General features: G+C 40.9%; 2 protein-coding genes across 3 annotated transcripts; both read right to left on the reverse strand.

The window, feature by feature from the left end:
• Nucleotides 1-1,030: 1,030 nt before the first annotated feature.
• Nucleotides 1,031-8,734, reverse strand: nosip (nitric oxide synthase interacting protein). Of its 2 annotated transcripts, none has more exons than XM_080009899.1 (10): nt 8,657-8,734; nt 8,418-8,492; nt 7,164-7,269; nt 6,966-7,047; nt 6,574-6,709; nt 4,752-4,990; nt 3,939-4,055; nt 1,840-1,905; nt 1,566-1,674; nt 1,031-1,361 (listed from the first exon to the last, which is right to left on the reverse strand). In XM_080009899.1, the coding sequence occupies exons 2-10, from the start codon at nt 8,485-8,487 to the stop codon at nt 1,126-1,128; spliced, it is 1,161 nt and encodes a 386-aa protein (XP_079866025.1). In that variant the 5' UTR covers nt 8,488-8,492; nt 8,657-8,734; the 3' UTR covers nt 1,031-1,125. The 2 variants fall into 2 exon arrangements, with proteins under 2 accessions (XP_079866025.1, XP_079866026.1); XM_080009900.1 differs by having other exon boundaries at nt 1,162-1,361; nt 1,840-1,910.
• A 6,268-nt stretch (nt 8,735-15,002) lies between these two features.
• LOC307236833 (uncharacterized protein) lies at nt 15,003-22,876 on the reverse strand. Its single transcript, XM_080009389.1, has 6 exons — nt 21,825-22,876; nt 17,548-17,711; nt 16,989-17,057; nt 15,575-15,626; nt 15,432-15,468; nt 15,003-15,347 (listed from the first exon to the last, which is right to left on the reverse strand). Exons 1-6 carry the CDS (start codon nt 22,375-22,377, stop codon nt 15,305-15,307), a joined length of 918 nt encoding a protein of 305 aa, XP_079865515.1. The 5' UTR covers nt 22,378-22,876; the 3' UTR covers nt 15,003-15,304.
• Between the last annotated feature and the right edge of the window lie 1,424 nt (nt 22,877-24,300).

Below are 24,300 nucleotides of genomic sequence, written 5' to 3' on the forward strand. Positions count from 1 at the left end.
TTCTATGGAACTGTCTGCTGTAATAGTTTCATACCAGTCACTCATTTTTGACAAAAGAACTTCAAAAACCAAAAGTTCACAATTTCTTGTTAAAATGCTATACGTATTGTGTCTTTGCAACTGAGCGGCTACAGCTTCTTTTTTTTCCTCTGGTGGTCACTACTTTAAAGTTCACTGTCCATTATTGACGCTACCAAGTAGGTTCTTCCGAGAATGGGTTTTTGTTTATCACTGGTTGTTATTGTGTTGCCAATGTGAAACATTTTTGGAGAAGAATTCAAGGTGAAATTGGCTGGAGATTGCCATTAATGATAATATTTTTTATTATCCTACCATCTTAGTGTCAAATATATGCTTATCACCAAGCACCAATAAGCCCTGAAGAATAACAAATTCTCACCAAAACTAACAAGGCTATGAGGTAACATTGTTAATGTAGAGGAAGTCTAATAATGATTACTAAAACTATATTTTTCAGGTAGTGTAATTTTTGGAAAGCTCACTAAATTGTTGTCAAAATGATGTAGAGGCTGGGTTGCAGAGGCAGAAAGAAGTGGTCATATTTCATCCTGGATAATGAGACGACCCATTTTGCCAAGAGCTCGGAAATGTTAAGTGTTCCAAGAAAAAAAATGGCGTAGCCTAAAAATGCTAAATTAAAAATAAATATTGGAGGGGGTCTTTAATGTGGTCCTGGAAAGCCCTTTGAGTCAGTGACTGATTAAGCACTGTCAACACCCATTAAAAGATAGTAATATTGAGATTATGTGTCGATTTATATTTTACTCACATAAAAAGAGTAATTTGTCAGTAAGATCTCCCACCATTTTATGGTGAATGATTTGCAAAACATAAAAATGGGTCACAAAGAGTTTGTATTAAAACCCGCTTCTCTGTCATATACTTCAGCGATATGGATGAGAGGATGTTTTACATAAGAAACACAAAGGGTTTTAAAATTTAACTCAGAATGTGCAAACTGCACTCAACTCTGTCCTTTCATAAAATAAAGGAAATAAATGATGACCACTGATTTGTGAGAAGATTTATTACCTGCACACATAAAAGCAAAATGGTAATTTTTGCCAGAAACAAAAATGAAAACAAAGACGAGAAATCCATATATCAAAATACAAGATCATGATGATAACTACATAAGGTATCCACATTAAAGAAAAAAAAAAATAAAATAAAGAAAAAAAATAAATTTCGTTTCGGAGGCGCCCTCCAAATTGAAGCTGCTATCTTGCGTAATCTGCTGCAACTGCAAACTCCAGCATTTAGTCCTCTCATACTTGCATCACGGGTCTGGCCTCCTTGGCTTTCAGATCCACCCCGGAGCCCGCAAACCCAGTTCCACCCTTAGAAAGATAAAAAATAAATGGGTTTGTATCTTGTCCAGGGCCGGTGGTCACTGTGTGAAGAATAACTTTAACAAACTTACTAGACATTCAGTTGTCAAACACACGACACACACACACACACACACACACACACACACACACACACACACACACACACACACACACACACACACACACACACACACACACACACACACACACCCGCTGAATTGGCACGATGTCCCTCTCCCGGAGCTTGTCCCCGGTCACCGGATCGATCATGTCTTTCCTGATCAACTTCTCCACGCACTCCTGAGTCACCACGGCGCCCCTGGGGGGAGGGAGTCAGGATGAAGAGCGGGCATGACTAATTCCTGGGAACGAGGCCCGAGTGCTGTTCGGCGCGTCAGTCAGCCCCGACGCGATCAAGTGAGCAATTAGGTGTGAGCGAATGTCTGAGTGAGAGGGGGGGGGGGGGGGGGGGGGGGTTACTCACGACGGTCTGAGAACGGAGCAGGGGACGCTGTTGCCCAGGGTGTCCTTTGTGACCGCACACACGTACCTGTCCTGTAGGGTGAGAATCCATCTCAAATAAACCGTGATAATTGTCCACGGGCTGGATTTTGTGTTTTTTTTTGAGTCATTTAGGGGCGGTTTCGCGGACACAGATCAGCCTAATTTTAAGATAAGTCACACTTGTAATGTGGACCAACTGAACTGGCTTTTCTTAGTCATGGTTTAAAATAGCCTCAGACTTACCCTAGTCTTTGTTCAACAAATCTGATTCACAGAGGGAAGATTAGAGCTAATCTAGGTCTAAGTGAAGGTTTAAATTAAACCAGGTTCATTTTTAGATTAATGAGTGTGGGTCAGTAGGGTTGGGCTGGTGTAACTTTTTTTTTTTTTTTTTTAAATCCGATTTGATATGAAGCTAAAAACCAGACTGGTATACCAAATTTTACCACTAAGTAATGCGGAACCAGTTTTTAACAAGCGCAAGTTGAGTTCCACCCGGAAGCCGTTAGCAACATGCTAAGCTTAGCTCAAGCTGACTGCCGTCTGACATAGTCTGTCAGACTACGGCGAGTGGAAAAGAGCCTGACACAGAGGAGCTAGAAGGCCCGATTGCCCACTTCTTTTAAATCAACCGCGTGGGAAAATTTCGGGTTCCCAGTGAACTACGACAGCAATGGACAGCAAGTGGTGGATCTGACGAGGACGGTGTGTCCCCGTTGTTCCGCAGTTGTAGGGTATGTGTGTGGAAACAGATTGAAACACTCCTAATGCACATTTTATTTTTTATTATTCTACCCAATATTGACATTTAAAAGTCTAGACCCCAAATATAAGACGATCAATAAGGTAATGTGCCAGAACGTTTCAAATGCCGGTTCAGTTGGTTTGCATAAAATCAAACCGGTTTAGGCTCGTACACCGCACCAGACCAGCAAAACCGGCGATCGACCCAACTCTAGCCTCCAGGTCGACCTTGACAACAAAGAAAATGGATTATATGAGACCTGCATGAAAGACCAGACAAAGAGTAAACCAGTCCTTCATGACCTTAGTCTAGGACTTCCTAGTCTAGAACTAATTCATCTTAAATTAAACAACGTCTCAGAAAGGCAACTTTCAATCCTGGATTAACTTCAGTAAGATTAGTCAAGTCCCGATTTGGATTAAACCCGCTTCTGCGAAATCGCCCCGTAATGTTTTTCTACTGCACTCCCTGTTGCAAAACATGAATTCCAAAGTCATCAACATCCACTGAAGCATCAAAAGTTCAACATTTCCAGCTCCTGGTACTTTCACCACCGCCAAATAGAATCATTTCTCGCGCTCGCCGCCTCTTTGTGGCCAAGCGTCTGTGGCTTTGTGACGACGACTATTGAGGAAAGCGGCTTTTTATATCACAAAATCCTTCTCGTGACCACTCTTATTCTCCATTATTGACGCTGAAGTGCTGGTGAGAACCTGCATTATTCATTATTTGGTTGCATATATATCATATGTAGTTCCTAATTGGTATATTTAACCCTAAACCCTACCCATATGGATGTAATAATGTGTTTAAAAAGATAATTTATTTAATATTGTTGTCCTTAATAAACCTATACCATCGATTTATTTTCTGTTTTAATTTTAACTTAACTGAACCAGAACGACAACTTCCACCTTTGATTAAATTATTTCATAAATGAGGTCTCAGAATTCAAGTTCTGGATTGTATTTACATTTCCCTGATATGATATGATCTATGTCATAAAAGTGATTCTGGAATTTCGTTTTTTTGTGACGATTAGAATAACAAAACCAAGGGGGAATATCACAGGTTTTCAATGGACGTTTTTTTTTTTTCAAGCACTTAAGCACAAAAGGGGGCTATTTTCAAGATACCTCAAGCACCTCAAGGACCTGGTAAGAACCTTGTTAAATGTCTATCTTTATAATAACACGATTAATTGATCCAGGCTTCTTTTCTAGTACATGGGAGTCAGAGAGTGCGTTGCTTCGGGGTTTGATTTAGCTGGTCTGGAAAATTAAACAAAAACAAAACACTGCAGCCTACAATAACGATATGAGTATGTGTGTGACCTGTCGTGTGAGCAGAGCCACCCGGTCCAGACTAGGGTCCAGCGGGGTGAAGCGCACGGTGATCAAGTCGTTCATCTTGATGGGCCTGCCTGACATGGGACACAGCACTGTCTTACTCTGAAGGAGGGAAAGAGAGAGGAAGAGCAAGATGAAGAAAGTCACAGTTGACTATTGAGGGGGACACTTGTTCAAAATGGGGGGTTTAATTCCAAGGTTGTTTTTTTTTTGTTTGTTTGTTTTTGTCAGTCGGCCTGGGACACTGTGGCCTTCAGCGTTGTTGGAACAGAGCAAACCGATAGAGCACACGGTGACATAAACATTGAGCATAAACAGAAGGAGGGAACTGCATTGACACCCCCCAAAAAAACACGTGTTATTGTCCTTTTTTCTGAAGAATAGATCCATTTTCTGTTTCATTCATGTTACTCTATTATATATACACTGCATGTGTCAAAGCTGTCTGCCAAATATTTCACCGTTTCAAAAGTGTATGAGGAGAAGGATTAAACATAACAAGTGGGATTTACTTGCTATAAGAGAGCATCATGAATGTCTCGAGGAAGAAAAAATAAAAATCATTGAGAGATTCTAAGATCGGGCCGATTTGGTTAAATTTGTTGCTCTGGGCAACAGGCGGACAATCGATGGTCTTTTTAAGCATTTACTCGCATAAGAGGCTAGACAGCGCTAATGATTTTACAGCTAGATAAGCACATATCTTTTAAAAAGTACTTAAGGGACCCTGTCTGAACCTAAAGGACATTCTTAGACTTGGCACAACGCGTCGTGGGATGAATTGTTTGCTGCACTCACTGGTTTCTTAAGCAGCGTTGGCTTGGCCTCGGGTGTCAGAGAGGGGATCCAGAAGCTGGGGAGACCCTGGGCTGAGCTGGAACCAGAGCCAGAGTCAGCGCCAGAAGCCATAGCAGAACCAGAACCAGAACCAGAGCCTGTTGTCGTAGGATCAGGCTTGGAGGAGCTGCCTGAGGCGGCTGAGCTGCCAACACTGGTCTGGCCTTCGGCTTTGGAGGAATGAGTGTCTTTCTCCTGGGCTGCAGAGGAGGGACAAAGCATGACATGCACGTGGAAAAAAAGTGCACTCAAAAGTAGTGGTGTAACGGAACGTAGTTAATCCGTGATCCATACGGATCAACACCACGGCTCGGCTCGCATGTGAACCACGGAGTTTTAGCAAAATTTGACCATCATAGTGAAATAATTTGACTGTTGCTGTTACTTTTTGAAGTATTAATTTCCTAAATCACGATGCAAAGTTGCATTGAAAAGAAGAGACAAGACAGATGTGTGCTGTGTTTTACTCTGAAGCGCAATGACTGGTTTATGGCACATTTCACTATGTTGCTACTTTTTATTTTATTTATTACCACTTTAAGACACGTCGTGAGCCGTGGATACAGCCAATGTCCCCGCTATGTGTCGGCCATATTGGAGCGGTCAAGATCCGCTAGTAAACAAATACAATGTGTACTGAGAGACGCAGACTTCTTTACAAAATCAACTGTAACTCGCTTAATTCTGAACTGATTTTCATGAAATTCGGTTTGTTATAATCATGAGAAATTTAACAGTCAATTCAGTGACTGGGGGCAAATCTAATCATGTTTTTTATTCACTACCATGTTTAAAGGAAGAACGTATCATGCATGCCTCTTATTGCACTTTAATTTAACAATTGAGTATTGAATATTTTAAGATTATGGAAACATTGGACATGTTTTCACTGAAGACCTTGGACAAAAGCTCCTTGCTTTAAGTGTTTTACAAAATAAATGGAAAGGAAAGTTATATTTGTCTCCCTTTTTTTTTTTTGGCTGATCCGAAAATAATTCGTGATAATCGTGATACGACCCGAACCGTGATTTTTGTGATCCGTTGCACCCCTACTCAATAGGTTAACAATTTAAACCCAAACACCAACAGGTTTGTGAGAGGGCTGCGTGATAATGGATAAGCTAATATCCTCCTCTGTGTTTCAGTGGTGTGCTTCAACCAGAAAATTATGACACAGGCACATTGTGATATAGAATTTGGGGTCCATATTAATGAGAAGATGACCTAAAATTGAAATCTTCCACATGGGATTGTAAATTAAGAAGCCAATACTTAAAACTAAATTCAGTTAATGGGGACAAACCCTTTTTCACTTTAAAAAACAAATATAATGTACATATTGCACACATTGTTTATTCTCTATGTTCTATGTAATGCACAAAAACCACAGCAAATTTGTGTATGTGAAAACTTACTTGGCGAATAAGGTGATTCTGAATATCGCTTTGAATAGCCCCTGAATATCCTGATTCTATATTCTTTCATATCTTCCAGTCCTGATTTTTTGTCCATCAGAACTTTGAGTCAGGTGCACAGTGTGAATCTTCTCAAGAAATTTGAGAAGATTTGATCAGTCCAAAGTGTGATGAGAATTCAATTCATTTTGGTGGGCTAGTAAAAAGTAAAAACCATACAGTGAGATGAACGAAATGCAGGCAAAATGCATTTGATCGAATTCAAGTTTAAATAGATTTTTTTTTTTTTTTTGGAATAGACCCTTCTAACAACATTCATTTGGACTGATACTACGAGTCAACTGGCTGCCGAGGCCGGCGCTGCTCACCAGAGGTGAAGGGGTTGATGGGTTTGGAGACGATGCTGTTCTCTCTCGTTTTGAACCTTTCTACGCGCTCTCGCTCCTCTGATTTGGACTCCAGCTGGCTGTCGCTCTTCAGGGTCTGTTTCTGCTTCTCATAAGCCTGGGGAGTGGGAAACAGGAGAATCAAAATAAATAAAGAAAAAAATAAATCCAGCCCTTCAAACGTTCCCAGCCAGACTACACCCAGGGGACATCATTAACTATTCATGGCTTTTTTCCCCCACTTTTATTCTACATTTTGATGTGGATTCATGGATTTTTCTTCCTTTTGTTCTACATTCTGACGTGGACACAGACTTCCTGAATTGTGTCCACACCAATGACCGACCGCTCAATAGGAAGCACGGGAGGTTTACCTTCATTTTCTTGGCTATTTCTGTCTTCTGGTGAAGTATGAATTCAAGGATGGCCTGCCTCTCGTACAAGTACCCATCTGGACTAAAGGGGGATGGGGGGAAAATGAAAAATAAAAAATAACGGGTTTAGTGTCACATCTGGGCTGTGTGGTAATAAAACAGAAAATGTAAATGTATTGGGATGTGTGTGAGACATACGTTAGAACGGGGTCTCTGCATGTCTGGAGAGAGAGGCAACAGCAGTCAAAGTCTTTGATCGCATCTTTGCCCAGTCGCACACTCTGTGTCCCATACCCTGATGCCGCTACATGTGGAGAAAACGCAAACTATTACAATCCATCTGGTTTCTTAACTAACTCTTTCCAGATGACCGAGCGTCATATGGTAAAAAGCACAGAAACAAATCCACTCCCACACCGATTACATCTAGGGGCGGGAGCTTGTGAACTCTATTGCATTTTGTATATATATATTTTTCTAAATCTATGACTATTTTAATTTTTTACTTCCGTTTTATTCTGACTTAATTTTTTTTTTTTTTTTCGCGATAATTGTCTGTAGAGAATTGCGCCAAACCTTACCTGAACAAATTCCTAGTATACATAAGTGTACCTGGTGAATAAAACTGAGTGTCCAATCAGGCTAACCTGCATATCTGTGGAGGTGGTAGGAAACTGGCACGCCCAGAGGAAACCCACACAAACCCTGAAAGATTATGCACCACGCACGCACACACGCTAACAGCACCAGCCTGATGCTCATTATTAGAATAATAAAAAGTCTGAACAGTTTATATACTTAAATTAAGTGTTGAATTTACAACAAACGTTTTTTGTTTTGTTTTGGTCCTGGTAAAGTAAACACTGATTGGCCCTCTACATTGTTTTATCTTTTAAGTAGGAGTTATATTGGAGTGAGGTCGCAATGTTAGCAAATTTTGATGTGATAAATGTTCATCCCTAGTTACCTAAACTTTAAAATCAAACTTACATATCTTGAAATGGATTCATGTGTTGACAGTCTAAAAGAAAACTTTTCATTTTATTATTTAGAACAATGGCAGGCACTCACATTGTTTTGGGAGTCGCGCTGCATCTTCTTGCATAGCTAATATCGGACTACAATTCACTTGAGGTGATTAGATTAGTTTCAATGAATTGTCATTGCACAGAGTAGAAGTACCGAGGCAACGAACCGTATTTCTCTGCATCTTACCCATCCTAGTAACTGACGTATCTAGGAGCATGTCTGTGTTCCCACACTAAACGGCTGACCAGAAATGTCAAAAACCTTTAGATGATTGATATGATACATGCACGAGTTCCTGCTGGTTTCTCTCTGCTTTCTGGGAAGTGTGGTTGTGTGTTATTAAGCACATCACTCGTCGCTTCATCGTGTAATACTCGTGAATAGGAGCGTTCGTCTTCAAATAACTTTCGACCTTGTACTTACCTGTATCTTTCTTCTTCTCGTGGTACGTGTACACAGCTCCTGCCGTACAATTCTTCCCGTGGCGGGTCATCGTTCCTTCGGCAAATTATTTAGAAATGATCAGAATTGGCTTTGTTTTGACAAGAAGAATAATTAGTTGACCTGCATGTTAATGTAATTACCCCACATAAACCACATACACATTCGGCGGGTGTGACCCCGCCCCTTTGTTATATTTAAAATAAATGATGCCATGTTACCTTCGTATACAGATGATGGCTGTTTACTTGCGTTGGTCTTCGCTCTTTAACAGCAAACTGTTGGTCCGTCGTTTTACGTCACCCAAAATGTTCCGACGGAAACAACTGATCACCGTAACCAACGTTCCGGTGTTGCAATGTGACGTATATACATCCAAATGTATGGTTTCTCGTTATGCACTTTTAAAATGTGTATGTTTCGAAAAGGATTCCCGTTCGTAAAATCACGCACGGAATAAGCATGAACTGTGTCCAGGTGCTTTGAAAGAAGTACTAGCTCAAAGGTAAACGTCTACAGCCCAGCTGACGTCACAGACGTCAGGGAAAATAGTCCGCGTAGAAAACACACATTTATTCAACGAACAAAAAATATTACACTATATATATATATATATATATATATATATATATATATGAATACACTTAAACATATATATACATATATATATAAATATATATATATAAATATAAATACATATATAAATATAAATTAATCACACTTAAATATAAATAAATAAATAAATAAATAAATAAATTCATTAATTAAAAAAAAACATATATATATATATATATATATATATATATATATATATATATATATATATATATATATATATATATATATATATATATATGTTTAAGTGTATTCATTGTTTATTTCCAGCTAATGTACCGTCAACTCTTTCCTCATTTGCATTGGGGGGAGATGGTAATTTGCTGTGTCTCCAGTAGATGGCGGTATTAACAAATTGTATCCGAAGAGATAGGATAAATCAGGGGTGCTCAATACGTCGATCTCGATCTACCCGTCGATCGCAAAGGTAGTATTGGTAGATCAGATGACGTTAAAAAATAGACGTCAGCCCACCATCCATCCCGTCACTTGATCGATACACAGGGCAGCCAGTCAGATGACATCTGAATTTTTCTGACACTTAGGTCACTGCGCATGCGCAAATAACGGCGCTAAGCGCAGCAAAACTAACAAGCCAGTCGGCGAGTTACCTCCAATTTTTAGCCCTCGGTTTTTTCTCTTAAACCTAAGAAAGGGTATAAAAATGAGTGGGGCAGCTGGACCAAGTAAGAAGACAAAAGCGTATCACTTTCATACGGAATGGGAGGAGAAGGGAAATGTGGAGCGGCATTTTCGGACTTTTCATGGAAAATTACGACTTCCCACTTCCCGCTGAAAAGCGAGCTGAGAAAGGGAAAGGTGAAGGGACTACAACCCCAGGTGTCCGCACAGCAGTCACTTTTCACACAACAAACTTCAAAAGCCGCCACCGAAGCATCGTTCCGGGTGAGTCACGTCATCGTTAATAACAAGACGTCCCTCCAAGACGGAGAGATGGGAAAAGAGGCATTCGCTGAAGCAGCTGACTCATTGTTCCGAGACTTTAAAAATAAGGCTTCGATCAAAGCTCCCCAGCTGTCAAGAAGTACAGTCACACGGCGCTGTGAAGCCATGGCTGAGGATTTAACGCAGCAACTTTGGAAGGACATCGGAGATTGCGAGTGTTTCTCACTGCAGTTGGACGAATCTACGGACGCGAGTGACACAGCCCAGATGTGCATTTTCACTCGTATGGTGTTTAGTGATATCACTACAAAAGAAGAGCTATTAACAGTACTGCCCATGAAAGAAGAGACGCGAGGAGAGGACATATTTCAGTCGTTCAAAAACTTCATCGAGAAAACCCAGCTCCCAGTGTACAAATTGGCGTCTATCACCACGGATGGAGCACCCGCAATGGTTGGCCGCTTGAATGGATTTATTGCCAAGTGCAGGCAGGACGATGCTTTCCCGGACTTCCTAAGTTACCATTGCATAATCCACCAACGAGCGTTATGCACTAAAATGCTCAACATGAAAGAGATCATGGATGTTGCAACGAAGATCGCCTGTTCTATTCGCGCCAGATCTCTTCAAAGACGGTTATTTCAGGTGCACATCCGGAGAAGGCTGACTGCGACCGCTCTGAGTTGTTGCTACACACTGGCGTGAGATGGCTTAGTCGAGGGAAATTCCTGCAAAGATTTCGAGAGCTCTGTCCGGAGATCAAGGAGTTTTTCCGTGTAGCTGGACATGCAGAATACACGCAACTAAATGACGGTCAGTGGCTGTCAGACTTGGCATTTTTAGGAGCTGCAAACATGTTGAATGACCTTAATCTAGAGCTGCAAGGAAAAGACAAAACAGTGATCAGTATGATCAGCTCAGTTAATGCTTTCAAACGAAAGATGCAACATCTCTCCTCAAAGCTGCAGCGCCATGATTTGGCAAACTTCCAGAACCTGGGGTCAGAGCTGGAGATGCAAGGGAAGGCCTGTGTGCAACCTAACCGTGCACGCTACACAGAGCAGATTGACAATTGTCTGTCAGAGTTTGACAAACGCTTTCAAGACTTTTCTTTGCTCGAGCCAGTCCCTACGTTCATGTGCTACCCATTTAGGGAAGATGCTTAGGTTGATTCACTCGCATCACAAATTGCAACACTGTTTCACCTGAACTCTCCTGGAGTGGAAGATGAGATTTTGACACTACAAGCCGACATTGAGCTGAAGTCCAGAGCTTATGGACAGTTCTGGAACTTACACAGAGGTAAAGTACCCCAACATGTGCTACCTCCTTGACTGCATTATTCAGCTCCGCTTATTTATGTGAGTCGGCCTTTTACCACATGAAGATCATTAAGTCCAAGTACCGTTCCACCATGACTGATGAACATTTGGAAGTGTGCTTGAGGCTGGCTGTCAGCAGCTACTGTCCGGACTATGCACCCCTAGCTGATTCAATTCAGTGCAAGTCATCAGAGTAAACTCGGGTAATGACAAAAAATGTACATAGTTAATTGTGTTGTGTTGTGCAATATTGGCTCATGCGGTTATGCATGTACATCAACATACATTGTAGATATAAAGAATCCTCAATATATTTATAAATTAATATATGTTTTGCATTTTAGTAGCAGGTAGATCATTTTGACTTGGTCATTTTATAAGTAGCTCGCATGCTGAAAAAGTGTGAGCACCACTGGGATAAATAATATATATATATATATTTTTAAATCTTATTCCCATTATTATTAAATACTTTTTTGTTCTCCTTTTTTATAATTTAGGAACCCCTTTATTTTGTCACATTAATGTTGTTGATAAGGAATTACTTTGAGTAGTTATATTGAAGTATATTGCCTTTTGATGCCTTTTAGTGCTCATGATTATTATTTATTACCTTTGTACATACTTTACTACCGTTCTAGATAGTTGTCATACTTTGAGATATATATATATGTCTTTGGTGGATTATTACTGACCATTTTGTATATTTATTTATGTATGATTGATTTTATTAGAAATGTTCATTGAATGCCTATAGAATAATGATTTGACCGCCCATTACAATGGTTTTGCTGTAGTGTACTGTAATCTGTAAAATATTGATTTAATTTAGATTTGTCATGCTGTTTGTTTGAAGACGCACAGAGAAAAGCTGAAAAGAAGAGAGAAAATATTTGTCGAAGTAGATGGTTTGAGGAAAAAAAATTTGAACCAAAGAAAGACAATTAAATAAAATAAGTAACCAACTGAGGTCATGGGCTGGCAGTGCCTGCACAAGCATCGGAAGCAGCGTGGGGGAGGGGAGGACGGATGACCGAGAAAGTGTCCCCATTACGCATGGTTCTGGGCGGTGTTTTTTTTTGTTTCATTCAATGACAATAAATAAATCTACAATAAAAATACACTGTTATTATTGGTTCTATTATCGTCTCTCTGCATCTCTTCTACTTACCTAGGCACCATTCAATGTGGAGCGAACTCTGTCCCATCTCCCCCGTGTGATGTCACGCTAAAGTTCCCCAAAAAGTTAGTTACCGTGGCTAATTGCATTACAAAAATGAACCTAGCTGTAATTCTACGTTTAAAAAAGGGCTTCGAGCCAGTAGCTAGATATAGCCTAAAATAATATTTATCATCGGGAAACATGAGGTATCAAGTTAATACTATATTAACAATTTAGTAGGCTAAACATAAATGTTATACCAGTCATTGGATAGTCAAAAAAAATATTTTGGTTTGGTATAGTTTAGTTAGGGCACCAAGACGAGAACGGGGTTGAGCCCTGTACTACTCATTTTTTACATTGTGAATGTAAGAATATGTTTTTGATCTTAACTCAGCCACATCCTTCCCCTTCCTCCACCAGGTTACAACATTTTACACTAGTGACTGCACCTTGCTGTTGGCAAGAATGCACACACACACACACAGACACACACACACACACACACACACACACACACACAAGTTGATATGATTGATGAAGTTAGTGAAATGTAGTAGACTAGAAAGTGGGTCTGCATACAGTAGAATAACATAATCTTGAGGATGCACTCACCTTGAGACTCTGACTCCTGTGCAGTTGAGTTGGTACGAAAATATATGATTGTGGGCATGGCATACAACAGGGAGTAGTACTACACTGTACTACACTATACTATACTATACCGTACTACACTGTACCATGCCATACTATACCGTACTACACTGTACCATACCATACTATACTGTAATACACTGTACTGAACTATATACTATAGCATACTACACTGTACCATACCATACCAAACTATACTATACTATACTATACCGTACTATACTATACTACACTGTACTATACTACAATGTACTACATTGTACTATACCAGATTATACTATACTACGCTGTACTACATTGTACTATACCAAACTACACTATACTACACTGTACTACATTGTACTATACCAAACTACACTATACTACACTGTACTATACCGTGCTACACTGTACTATACCATTCTATACTGTACTACACTGTATTCCACTGTACTATACCTCATTAAGATCTGCTATACTGTACTACATTGTACTGTAGTGTACTATTGTTTGCACCATGAGAAACCTGTCATGGTATTCTGTGTATCCGTTCAGAAGTTATGCACCTTTATGCAAGGCCCTCCGCCCTTGGGCTAATTGGTGTGAAAGGTTCATCATTCCATCCCCCATGATAACCCTGTCATCGAGGGTTTTTTTTGGTGCTTTGTGAATCTATTCAGACGTTATGCGCCTCTCTGTTATATGCCACGCCCACCGACACGCCCCCTGTTGGCCAATTGGCTTCAAATGCGAAGGAGTTCTTGATGAGCCCATAACCAACCGCCCCACAAAATTTGTTGCAAATCCGTGCTTATTTTTTTTTAAGACGTGCTTACAGACAAACAGAGGTAACTAGGTGGTTAATGCTGGACTGCATGTTTCTGAAACAGCGGTCTCTCGGTTGAAAAACGAGCGGTCCATTGAGCGCCGCAGGGGGGGGGGGGGGGGGCAACGATTAGCCAATCAGCGCCACGGGCGGGACTAACGCCGCTGTCGCCGTTTATCTTATGTCGATGGCGGTGTCTTCTCTGTGTCACCCGGCAACGTGGTTTGTTTTTACTGCGTTCCGCTCCCCTCTCAAAACCAGTATGTTGGCATGGCTACGCATCAGCGCCGACTTCAAATGACGTTCGATTCAGGGCGAGTGTCGTTGGCTCGTAATGGCTGGATAACACTGCCACCCAGTGGACACCAGCTAAACGTACACATTTCAACAATGAGTCGTTCGGTCAGTGAGCGACGACTGAGCAGAGTTCAACGAATAATAACGGAACACATGTGAGGATGAACAGACATCGAGGCGCTACCGATGTGGTTCAGTTGATTTGACTGAGCCCCGGGTTGTCAAACGTTTTGCTTTGTGCAGTTGGAATGATTTGGAACTAACAAATGTATCTAGAGGTCACTTGGATGATCCCTAGACACTAAAGGATCTAGAGGTTTCACACACATTGACATGCATACTGTCTTTTTTTTTTTTTTTTTTATAAGCTCATTCAATAGTTTACACATTTCTTAAGCATTCAATCACCAAAAAAAAGATTAAATTACTTTGAAAATGTTATGAAGAAAATAAATAAAAGTTTCTATAAAAATATGTTGTAGAGAATTGTTGTATAATTTATGAACCCACATATATATTTTTTTCTTCTGGTATTCAAATACAAAAAACAAAGCAGGTTTCATCAGTTAGATTGGGTCAGAAGCAAATACAATGAAGACATTTAATAAAATGCTAAATCAATTCCTCTGACTGCCCTGATGTAATGTGTGGTGTATTTTCGCACGAAAGATTTTGGTCATGAATCTTAATGAATGAATCATGAATGAATCGTGAATCATGAACCATGAATCTGTCATGATTCTTTCGAAGATATAGAGCTCGTTTACGGCTGCCAACAAAAAAATAAAATATATACAGAAACGCTCAAAATTCCCCCTCTTGTTTAATTAATACAATCCCAAATCGGTTTGAAGAACTCAAATATGCCAGTTTCTTAAAAAGTCGCTCATACCTGTCAGTCAACAAAAATACACTAACATACTCATCAACATTATCCTTTCCACAGTTTATATCCAATATTTTTGAGTACATGTTTGTAATGCTCTCAGGAAAAAAAAGGAACAAATAATAAATTAATGACATTCATGAGAGAATTATCAGGGATGTGACAACGCTGTAGGCGAAGAATATTCATTTTGGCCACATGGTGGCGACGCGTTGCGGGGCCCTATTTGTCTTCGTCGTCGTCGTCAAAGACATCGGCCACGGTCCTGTGGATTTAGACACAGAAGAATTTAAACTAAATGTTCTCGCAATTTGACCTCGGCCTTCATTTCCACCGCACAGCTACTCACTTGTAGATAGAACCGGTGACCTCGTCTAGAAAACCACCTTTGAAACAGAAAGAAAATTAAGCATTCTCATTTGGTTGCTGTCGAAGCACATGAAGCAAATGAGGCTCATCTTTTTGACACTCGTATCCGTGAACTCAACCTACCTGGCTGGCAAACAGTCTTGCAAACAGGACAGACGTGGCAGAGATTGCACATCTGTGGAAAGAAAATAGCATGGCATGAGCGTGGGGAGAAGACACTTTCGAAAGGATGGGTTTGCTATTTCTCAACCCAGTTTTTTACTAGGATGTTGGTTCCCACCATTTTGAACTGAGAGCACAATCCCGCCAACTCTTGACTATTGACAAACGTACCACTCAGCAGGGGCGGAAATCAAGGGTGACCCCCTTCCTGGGAAAAACAAAGAGTTGTCCCCCCCATAAAAATAATATACAACGATGCACGCGCATCGGGGTCATGGAGAGGGAGTGATCAGGGCACAATTTGCGCACCTGTCTCCCTCTCTGATGGCACGTCGTGTCATCAGAGAGGGAGACAGGTGCACCAGTGAAGGGGCACCAGCGATCAGCGCGCCACAAAAGTGTGTTTTTATTTTAGGTGAAGGTTATTTTATTTTACTCCATTTCCCTATGGAGCCAAACAAGAACTGTGTGTAATGGGGACACTTTCGCCGCGACTCTCTTATAGTGACATCCCCATTTTATTGTTTTGTTTTTTGTATTATTTTATTTTATTCTCAAACCAAAGTTATGCCCTTGCCACTCTGCTGCAGCTTTTCTCTGTGCTTAAAACATTTAAGGCTTAAAAAACCCATCTTAAATGTCCACCTTCATGTCTTATACAGGAAAACGGCCACCAATGCTGGATTTTAATCAGGGCTTTCAGGGTTTTATTGACTGTTTTACACTGCAATATCAGCGGTTTTGGCTACGTCCGGAAGAGACCACAAACAGGAAGTTGCAATGCTTCCTCCTGGCTATCTACTGTATAACCAAGGTTACGCTTTTCGATGAACCGTGGCAATTGCAAAAAGTAGTTCTCAATAAAAAATGTGATCTTACTGTTGTTCTGTTGTACTGTTGTATAACAGTTTTTGACCAACAAAATTGATTGTATCTAAGCTCCTCCCAAGATGGTGGACCTTCCTCCCAGATATCTGAAAAAAACTTTGAGATACTATGTGTTTGATTGACAGGGGAGACAAAAACACCAGGGAGGTGCTGTGGGGAAGGGGAGAGTCCGTTTATTTTGAATTGGAAGGCATGTTTTTATAATGCACTGCTGCCATTAGAGGTGGAGAATTTTGCACAACGCAGCTTTGAAGACATAATGCTTTATATCTAAGTAATATATAATACAGTCTAGTCAGGAAATGCGGCGTTTAGTGATAATATTAGGCAAATTTTAAACGCATGGATCAAGATTTAAGAAACACATGGGTGTTACGCAAACCGACATTTGAACTGCATATGTCGAGGCTCCTCGTGTATCGATAACAGTTAAGGCATGTAATATGTGAGAACTCATTGGGGTTTTTTTGTTGTGTACTTGTCTCACCTTGCAGTCGTCGCAGTGCTCAGATTCATCTCCCTCTTTACACGGGCACTTATCGCACTCATCACAGTGCTAAAAGATGATGAGATAGGGTGAGAGAGGGCAAGATGGCAGCGGTCCAGGTAAGATTAGTGTTGGATTGAGAAGAAAAGACAAACCCCACAAAGAAACGTAAAATTTGTTGTTAGAAATGTTTTTAGAAAGAAGCAGAGCCTGTGTATTGCCCCAGTACACCAATCAAAAAGCTCCTTCCCCAGTTACCAGTTATGCACCAATTAACAATCTTCTTCGTTGGTTGCCAGTTGAGCACCAATCAACTAGCTCCTTCCCCGGTTGCCAGTTATGCACCAATTTACAATTTTCTTTCCCGGTTGCCAGTTATGCACCGATCAACAAGCTACTTACCCGGTTGCCAGTTATGCACAGATCAACAAGCTACTTCCTTGGTTGCCAATTGATTTTGCCCCCTTCAAAGCTGTCAAACAACTTTGTTGAATGACGGGAGATTTTGTGATTAAACTCCTCTCCACCACACTTTACACGTATTCCCTAATAGCCTTACCTCGCAGAATTCACAATATGCACAAAGGGAGCCTTTGTGATAAGAACCATCTTCATCGTCGTCATCATCGTCGTCATCATCGTCGTCGTCGTCATCATCATCGTCGTCGTCGCCATCATCATCATCATCGTCGTCATCATCATCATCGCCACCATCATCATTAGCTGAGAGAGATGCTCAGAATTAACAATGTTTTATATCCAAAGGCCTAAAAAAATAAACACAAAAAAGCACTTATTTGTCTGTGAGGATATTTGCATTAATTACAGAATGTTAACTGAAAAATATAGTTATTATAATAATAATAATAATAATAATAATAATAATATTAATTAAAATAATGAAAAATAATATAATAATAGTAATGATTTCTCACCTATTTCTGCATACTCCATACATAATTACACAAATACAATCAGATGACAGCATAACTACTCACCTCTGCAAACCGCTAATCTAAGATTAAGCCTTTGGTGGAGAGACAGTGGGAAAATCCCATTTATGAATATATATTAATAAATATTATATAAATATTATATTTACAATATAATATAAATATGTCAATAAAACGGAACATTTGACAAGGGATAGTTTTGTACAATAACCAATATACAACATAGCTTTTTTGTCTGGAAGGTGTGATATCTAGCATTTGGAATAATGAAACACATGACACACGATTTTTTTGTGCCAAAATGTCAACTTGGTGCCAACCTTTTTTGTCACTAATCTGGTTATTGGAAAGTTGGACGCTTGCTAAAAATAGAATAAAAGTAGTGGAAATTATTTTGAAAAAGAGACATTTTAAAAAGGAACACGTATTTTGCTTGCAATGTCAATACCATTGTACACAATTATTTATTTCGATTGATTAACTGATTTACTTTTTGGTCTAATATTTTGGTAGTGATTTTTTTTTAGAAGCAACGTAATCTGTCAGGAAAGGATGCTTCACGCTGAAGACGACAAACGACAACAACCATACATTCAAATTGTAGTCATTCGGATTCCGCGCTCAAAAAGCTAACGCGCTGTGTTGCTCCTAATGGGCAAAAGGAGAAAAATGTTTCGCGCGGAGATATTATGGTATACGTTCAAATTTTTATTGGAACTGGGCTTAAAACTAGGTAAATAAGTCACATATTTAAAAATAACGACATTATTAACATTAATGTCGGAGGTCACAATATTCACTATCAATAAATGTCTTTAAGTGAATTATAGTGAAAACACTGTAAAAAGCTTTATACTTCGAAGTTTTAAACTCTCATTGATGGAACATGGTAAATGTCCAGCTAAGCAAGCTAGTTGTACTGGAATCAAACAAGCTCTCCCATTTTCCTTGAAGTACATTTTGGAATGTGAAAACCAGGCGCAGTTCATATGAGGGCCACTCGGGGCAAGATCCGACCGTCCGATACGTATTGAGTGGTGGTGAAGCAGGCTCAAGGTGAAGTAAAGTAAGTAAGAAGAACAATAAGATTACTTAAAGGCCATACTCAAAGGACATTGTGATTACATTTAGAGGGTGATCAGTGTTTTGTAACAATTCTATTTTATCATAATAATGGCTATGGTAAAGACGAGTTGTAAAACCTGCGATGACCCATAAAACCCCTGAATCATCACATTTTAATTGGCATAATTGTAAACAGAGAACAGCTCTCATACAAGCACAGCAGAAACGATGGAGTAAGCATCAAACATGCAAATGCATACAGCACAACAAATACTCACTGGTGCATCAGTGTGGTGGAAGTTCAAGAGTTAGGATTCTGGTCAAAGTGACAGTTATACACTCAGTTTTTACACTCACCTAATTTCACGCTATGGCAATATTCTGCTTTAAAAAACCTACATTAGGACACTTTAACAAATTTTTCAGTACCATTTTCTTTTACTCGTGGTGACAGATTTCCATCCATGCAGTTTATGATCAATTGATTTATTTCATGATTGAAAGTAGGGTCAACGAGGTATGGACAGTGGCGTCAGTTTCCACACAAAATGATTCACATTCAAGGAAAAACATTTTTTCAAACAAAATCTGCACGAACAGAGAATAAATCAGAAATAGATGCAAACAATTTGGTGATGGGCAGAGCTGTTGGCTCTTGGGTGACCTTGACAGAAAGAGATGTTTCTCTCTTTTTCCAAAGACTCTCTCTCCCCAAATCTGATTGACACATGAATTTTTTTTTTTCCAAAATTATTTCAACATTTCTCGTCAATTAATGGGTGAGTGTAGTTAAAGAGATATTTCTCTGTTTTAACACGATGGCACAAATGATTCAGTTACTCCAGTTCCCAGCAGACAGTTAGAGATTGAGGGAAAACTGTGTGAAAATCTAAATAAATATTCCTGTCATATGCAAATGCTATAGACTGCAAATATAAATAACAGATGTATTTTCTTTTCAATATGTAGTGGCTAATACATAACTAGTTTCTCATCATTTCAACAACCATACAATTTAAGAGAATTACAAAATTATGAGAGAGTGCTTTTGGACATATTTATAGATGTAACAGGGATCTGCATTTGAATGTATATATATATATATATATATATATATATATATATATATATATATATATATATATATATATATTTATTTATTTATTTTTTATTTTTTTTATTTTACAAAGACACAAATAACACTTAAAAAGTACATTCTGTTTGTTTAAGAACTGTTCAGTCGACAGCAGAAAAGTTGCTCCACAGAGAAAGAAAGAGATTGAGAGATATGGAGAAAGAGAGAAACTCTACGCCTGTTGTTACTCTAGAATCACAGATCGGTCAATTTAGCGGCCGTCCCTCCTGCACAACCCCCTCCCTCACCGCTTACGTCTCCCCCGTCTCTCTCCTGTCTCTCTATTGAACGCCACCCCCACCCCGCTTCCCCGTCCCTATATCACCGTTTTCTCTTTCTTTCTCTGTAGTTTCACATGGACACACGGGTACAGGTCGGTCCAGTCCAAAACAAATGAGAAAGGAAGACCCTAGCGGGAACCACTCTTTCAAAAACCAAACACAAATCAAAAGATCCTCAACACTATTGACACGACGACTGATTCCCAACACGGGCTTGGCTTGTGTGAAACTGGCATTCTGTTCTTTCTCTGCCTTAAATCAACGCTCCTGCCGTCCCCGAGTTCATAGCTAGCGTACAGAATGAAGGACTTCGGACAGTCGGACTTCAGATGGGCCAGTTCATTTCCCCTCGAGTGCTCATAACTCTATTCGAGGCACAGGGAAGAGCACAAACAGGAGAGAGTCAGAGACAGCAATGGCAGTAGGCAGGTGAAACGGGGGGCAGAGGAGGGACTTCTAATGGCCCTAACCGCTCTTGTTCAGACATCAAACTGACAAAGGAGGTCGGTGTTAAAGACAGTCCCCCGTGATAGAGCAGAAAAGTGGGCAAAGTGGGTTTCTCAGTTCCACAAATCATATAAAATATATAAATCCTGTCGATTCTCCCAAAGATCAACATAGCCAACGCTGCTTCGCTATTGGTCGACGCCATGATTTGGTGTGCAGATGTTCGGGTTGAACTTCGAGACAAATAACAGTTCTGTGCACAAGGTACTGTGCACATTCTAGGCTACTTGCACAATCTCCTCCGTGTTCTACTTAGTACTGCTCGGTTGTTCCCGGTTTAGGTTGGCTCTATGAGCTGATCAGTGGTGAAGTGTCTGTTGCAGACCTTCGTGTGAGAGGAGATGGTGAAATGTTTCGGGCGTATATTTACCAGTCATTGCCTTCTCAGGTCAGGATGGGTCAGAAAGCCATGGAAACGTATGTAGTATGCCGTTAAACTTGGATGACCCCGAACAAAGTGGGACACAGTAATGCTCGGAGTATTTCTTCGCCTGTTTTTGAAAATGTTCCGAGCCGCATTATTTCGAAATCAGAAGTACGTCACGAAGCCTAGTGCATGTAGTCTGTAGTCTGGGGAGATAAGTCAACCTCAGATCTCCATTGTGCCCTCTGGAGACTTTGGGTCATGGCAGCATTTGCAACGGCGATATTTTGCACCAAATTCAATTCATCACAAGGCCACAGACGGATTCTGCGTCGAGGTAATCCTTTGAATTTAAATCTCCTATGGGGATAACAAAATGGTGTAAAATACTTCCGGAACCAATACCCAAGCCCATGTTCTGCTCTATAGCTCCAAACAGGAGTGAGGAAGGGGTGAGGGCACACACTCACCGCTTACAGATAAAATGTTAAAATTTGATAAAACATATTATTTATTTTTACTCTGACTTACCTTCGTGGTCATCATCATCATCATCATCATCATCATCATCATCGTCATCATCATCATCATCGTCGTCATCATCATCGTCATCATCATCATCGTCGTCGTCGTCGTCATCGTCGTCGTCGTCATCATCGTCGTCATCATCATCATCATCATCATCATCGTCGTCGTCGTCGTCGTCGTCATCATCGTCATCGTCGTCGTCGTCGTCATCATCATCGTCATCGTCATCATCGTCATCATCATCGTCGTCATCATCATCGTCATCATCGTCGTCATCATCGTCGTCATCGTCATCATCGTCGTCATCATCGTCATCATCATCATCATCGTCATCATCGTCGTCGTCATCATCGTCATCGTCATCATCATCATCGTCATCGTCGTCGTCGTCATCGTCATCATCATCGTCATCATCATCATCATCATCATCAGCAACAAGTCCTTCTTCCCGGACAAATGGCAGGTCTTGCGCTTTAACTCCAGGAGCCAACGGGGTCTGGAAGGAGCAGAGCAGGGCCAGAAGGAGACCCAGAATCCAGGTCTTGTAAGAGGCCATGTTAAATCACAAAGTAGCGCACCGGGCCAGGAAATCAATCAATAAGGAAGTCGTCAGTGAAAGCAGGAGTCCAGCTGCTGCTCATGCACGCTGAAGACACCACTGGAGATTGACTGTTTTCTTCCCTGCCTGCGCTGCCGCACTCACACCGGCGAATCAACCCACAAACACACTCGCGTCAAACACACAGGAAGAGCGCTCGGGATTGGCTGCATGTGCCAACGGGGTACTCCAAGTAGAACCACGGACAGTTGTTCCCAACTCCTGGTAGAAAGAATTTAAAAAAGTGATCCCTGGAAGAAGAAGAAGAAGAAGAAGAAGAAAGAAAAAAAAAACAGGTGTCCCCCCTTGGAACCCGGGACCGGAACAGGACAGTGGGGTAGGCTTTTTTTCACCCCGTACGTGACGGCAGTAAAAAGCTGAGTTTGAGGAGACTCGTCAGATACCAGGCAGTGCCACAGACGCAGACAGGACTAATGTGAGACCCACAGAAAAAGAGTGAGACCAACCTCGGGGGGGTAAGATGAGAAGAAGGACTGGGGGTTGAGGGTGGGTGGGCGGAGGGGGGTGGGTGTGACTGACAGGGGCAAATGCTGGGTTGGGCCAGGGCTTGCGCTAGCCCTGTAAGTTGATTGACTCAAGAAGGGACTGGGGATAACGTGTGTGTGTGCGTGGAGGTGGGTGGGGGTGTGGGAGCTGTGGGAGAAATTAGCGGCGAGGAAAGGAGCTTTTCTTCGTCATCAAAATATGCAAGTGTAACCTTAGGTAGTGGATGGTGGTAAAGTAGGCCGAGAAGAGGATGACCATATATCGCGAAGGGGGTGAAAGTGTGGAGAAAGAGCTGGCCGAAGACCAAGGGTGCGTTTGGAGGCTGACACAGGGGGTGTATTTCCAGACAAATCAGGGATACAGAAAGACGGCTTGTGGGTGGCCACCATTCAGAGTGGGAACGGTCAGAGATGTCTGACTTTGGGTGCGTTTAGCTGTGTCCACTTTTCTGAAGCACAAGGCCTCAGAAACTCAATTTGATTCTATTCAGCTTTCCATCCATTTTATTGTCATTGTATCGTCCAACTAGAGGGGGGTCGGGGTTGATCATTGCTTATGCACTCTCCAGTGGTCCCCAGCCATCCAACAACAGGGGTCCGGCCCCAACACCCATCTCATTTCCCCCCCTATTCCGAAACTCCAGTCCCCTTTTCCACTATATGCGGTACCCTTTCAACTGTCTGTGGTACCCTCCCCTCTGATAGGCCTAAACTTGCGTCCCCAAAATAGTTGAGTCTCGGCCCAGGGGTGGGGTTGACGGCGGCTCTATTTAAAACCCCTGTAGTCTCAGAGTCAGTGTAATGTGAGCTAGCTGGCTCTATGTGGGTCCAATGTACACTACAACCCCGGCGCCCACCCCTACTCCCCGCTGTCAGTTCTCACCTACAATCCCTCTGAAGCAAAGATGGAATTGACCCTGAAGCCACTCTAAAACTATCCACAGTCGACCGTGTGGGCTAACTTGAGGCCCTATAGAGACCTACAACTTTAAGGGTAGAGGTTTTGTGAAATCGTTCCTGTAAATTAAGTATCCGTTCTTACAATAGTAATAGGTGCACTTGAATTAGTAATCTGCACACATCAATTTGCTTTAGTCATTCCCGTCGTTTTTATGACCTTCAATCATCAATTTGTTCCGCTGATTAAACCTTGATATTCAGAATGCCTTAGGGTGGTGTGGGTAAGAAGGAATGCATTTTTTTTAAGTAAAGTTAGAGCAGATTTGGCGTCAATGGCGCAATCTTATTTTCAGTACAAGTTAGAGGGAACAAATAAAGTAATTAAAGGGCACATATTAACAATTAATCAAAACTATGCATAATTAAAGGGCGCCAATTTAAACAACTTTTCCTGTAGATTGATGGCTTAGTGAAG

The sequence above is a fragment of the Zeus faber genome (genome assembly GCF_960531495.2).
Source record: "Zeus faber genome assembly, chromosome: 11".
In the NCBI taxonomy this organism is placed as follows: domain Eukaryota; kingdom Metazoa; phylum Chordata; class Actinopteri; order Zeiformes; family Zeidae; genus Zeus; species Zeus faber.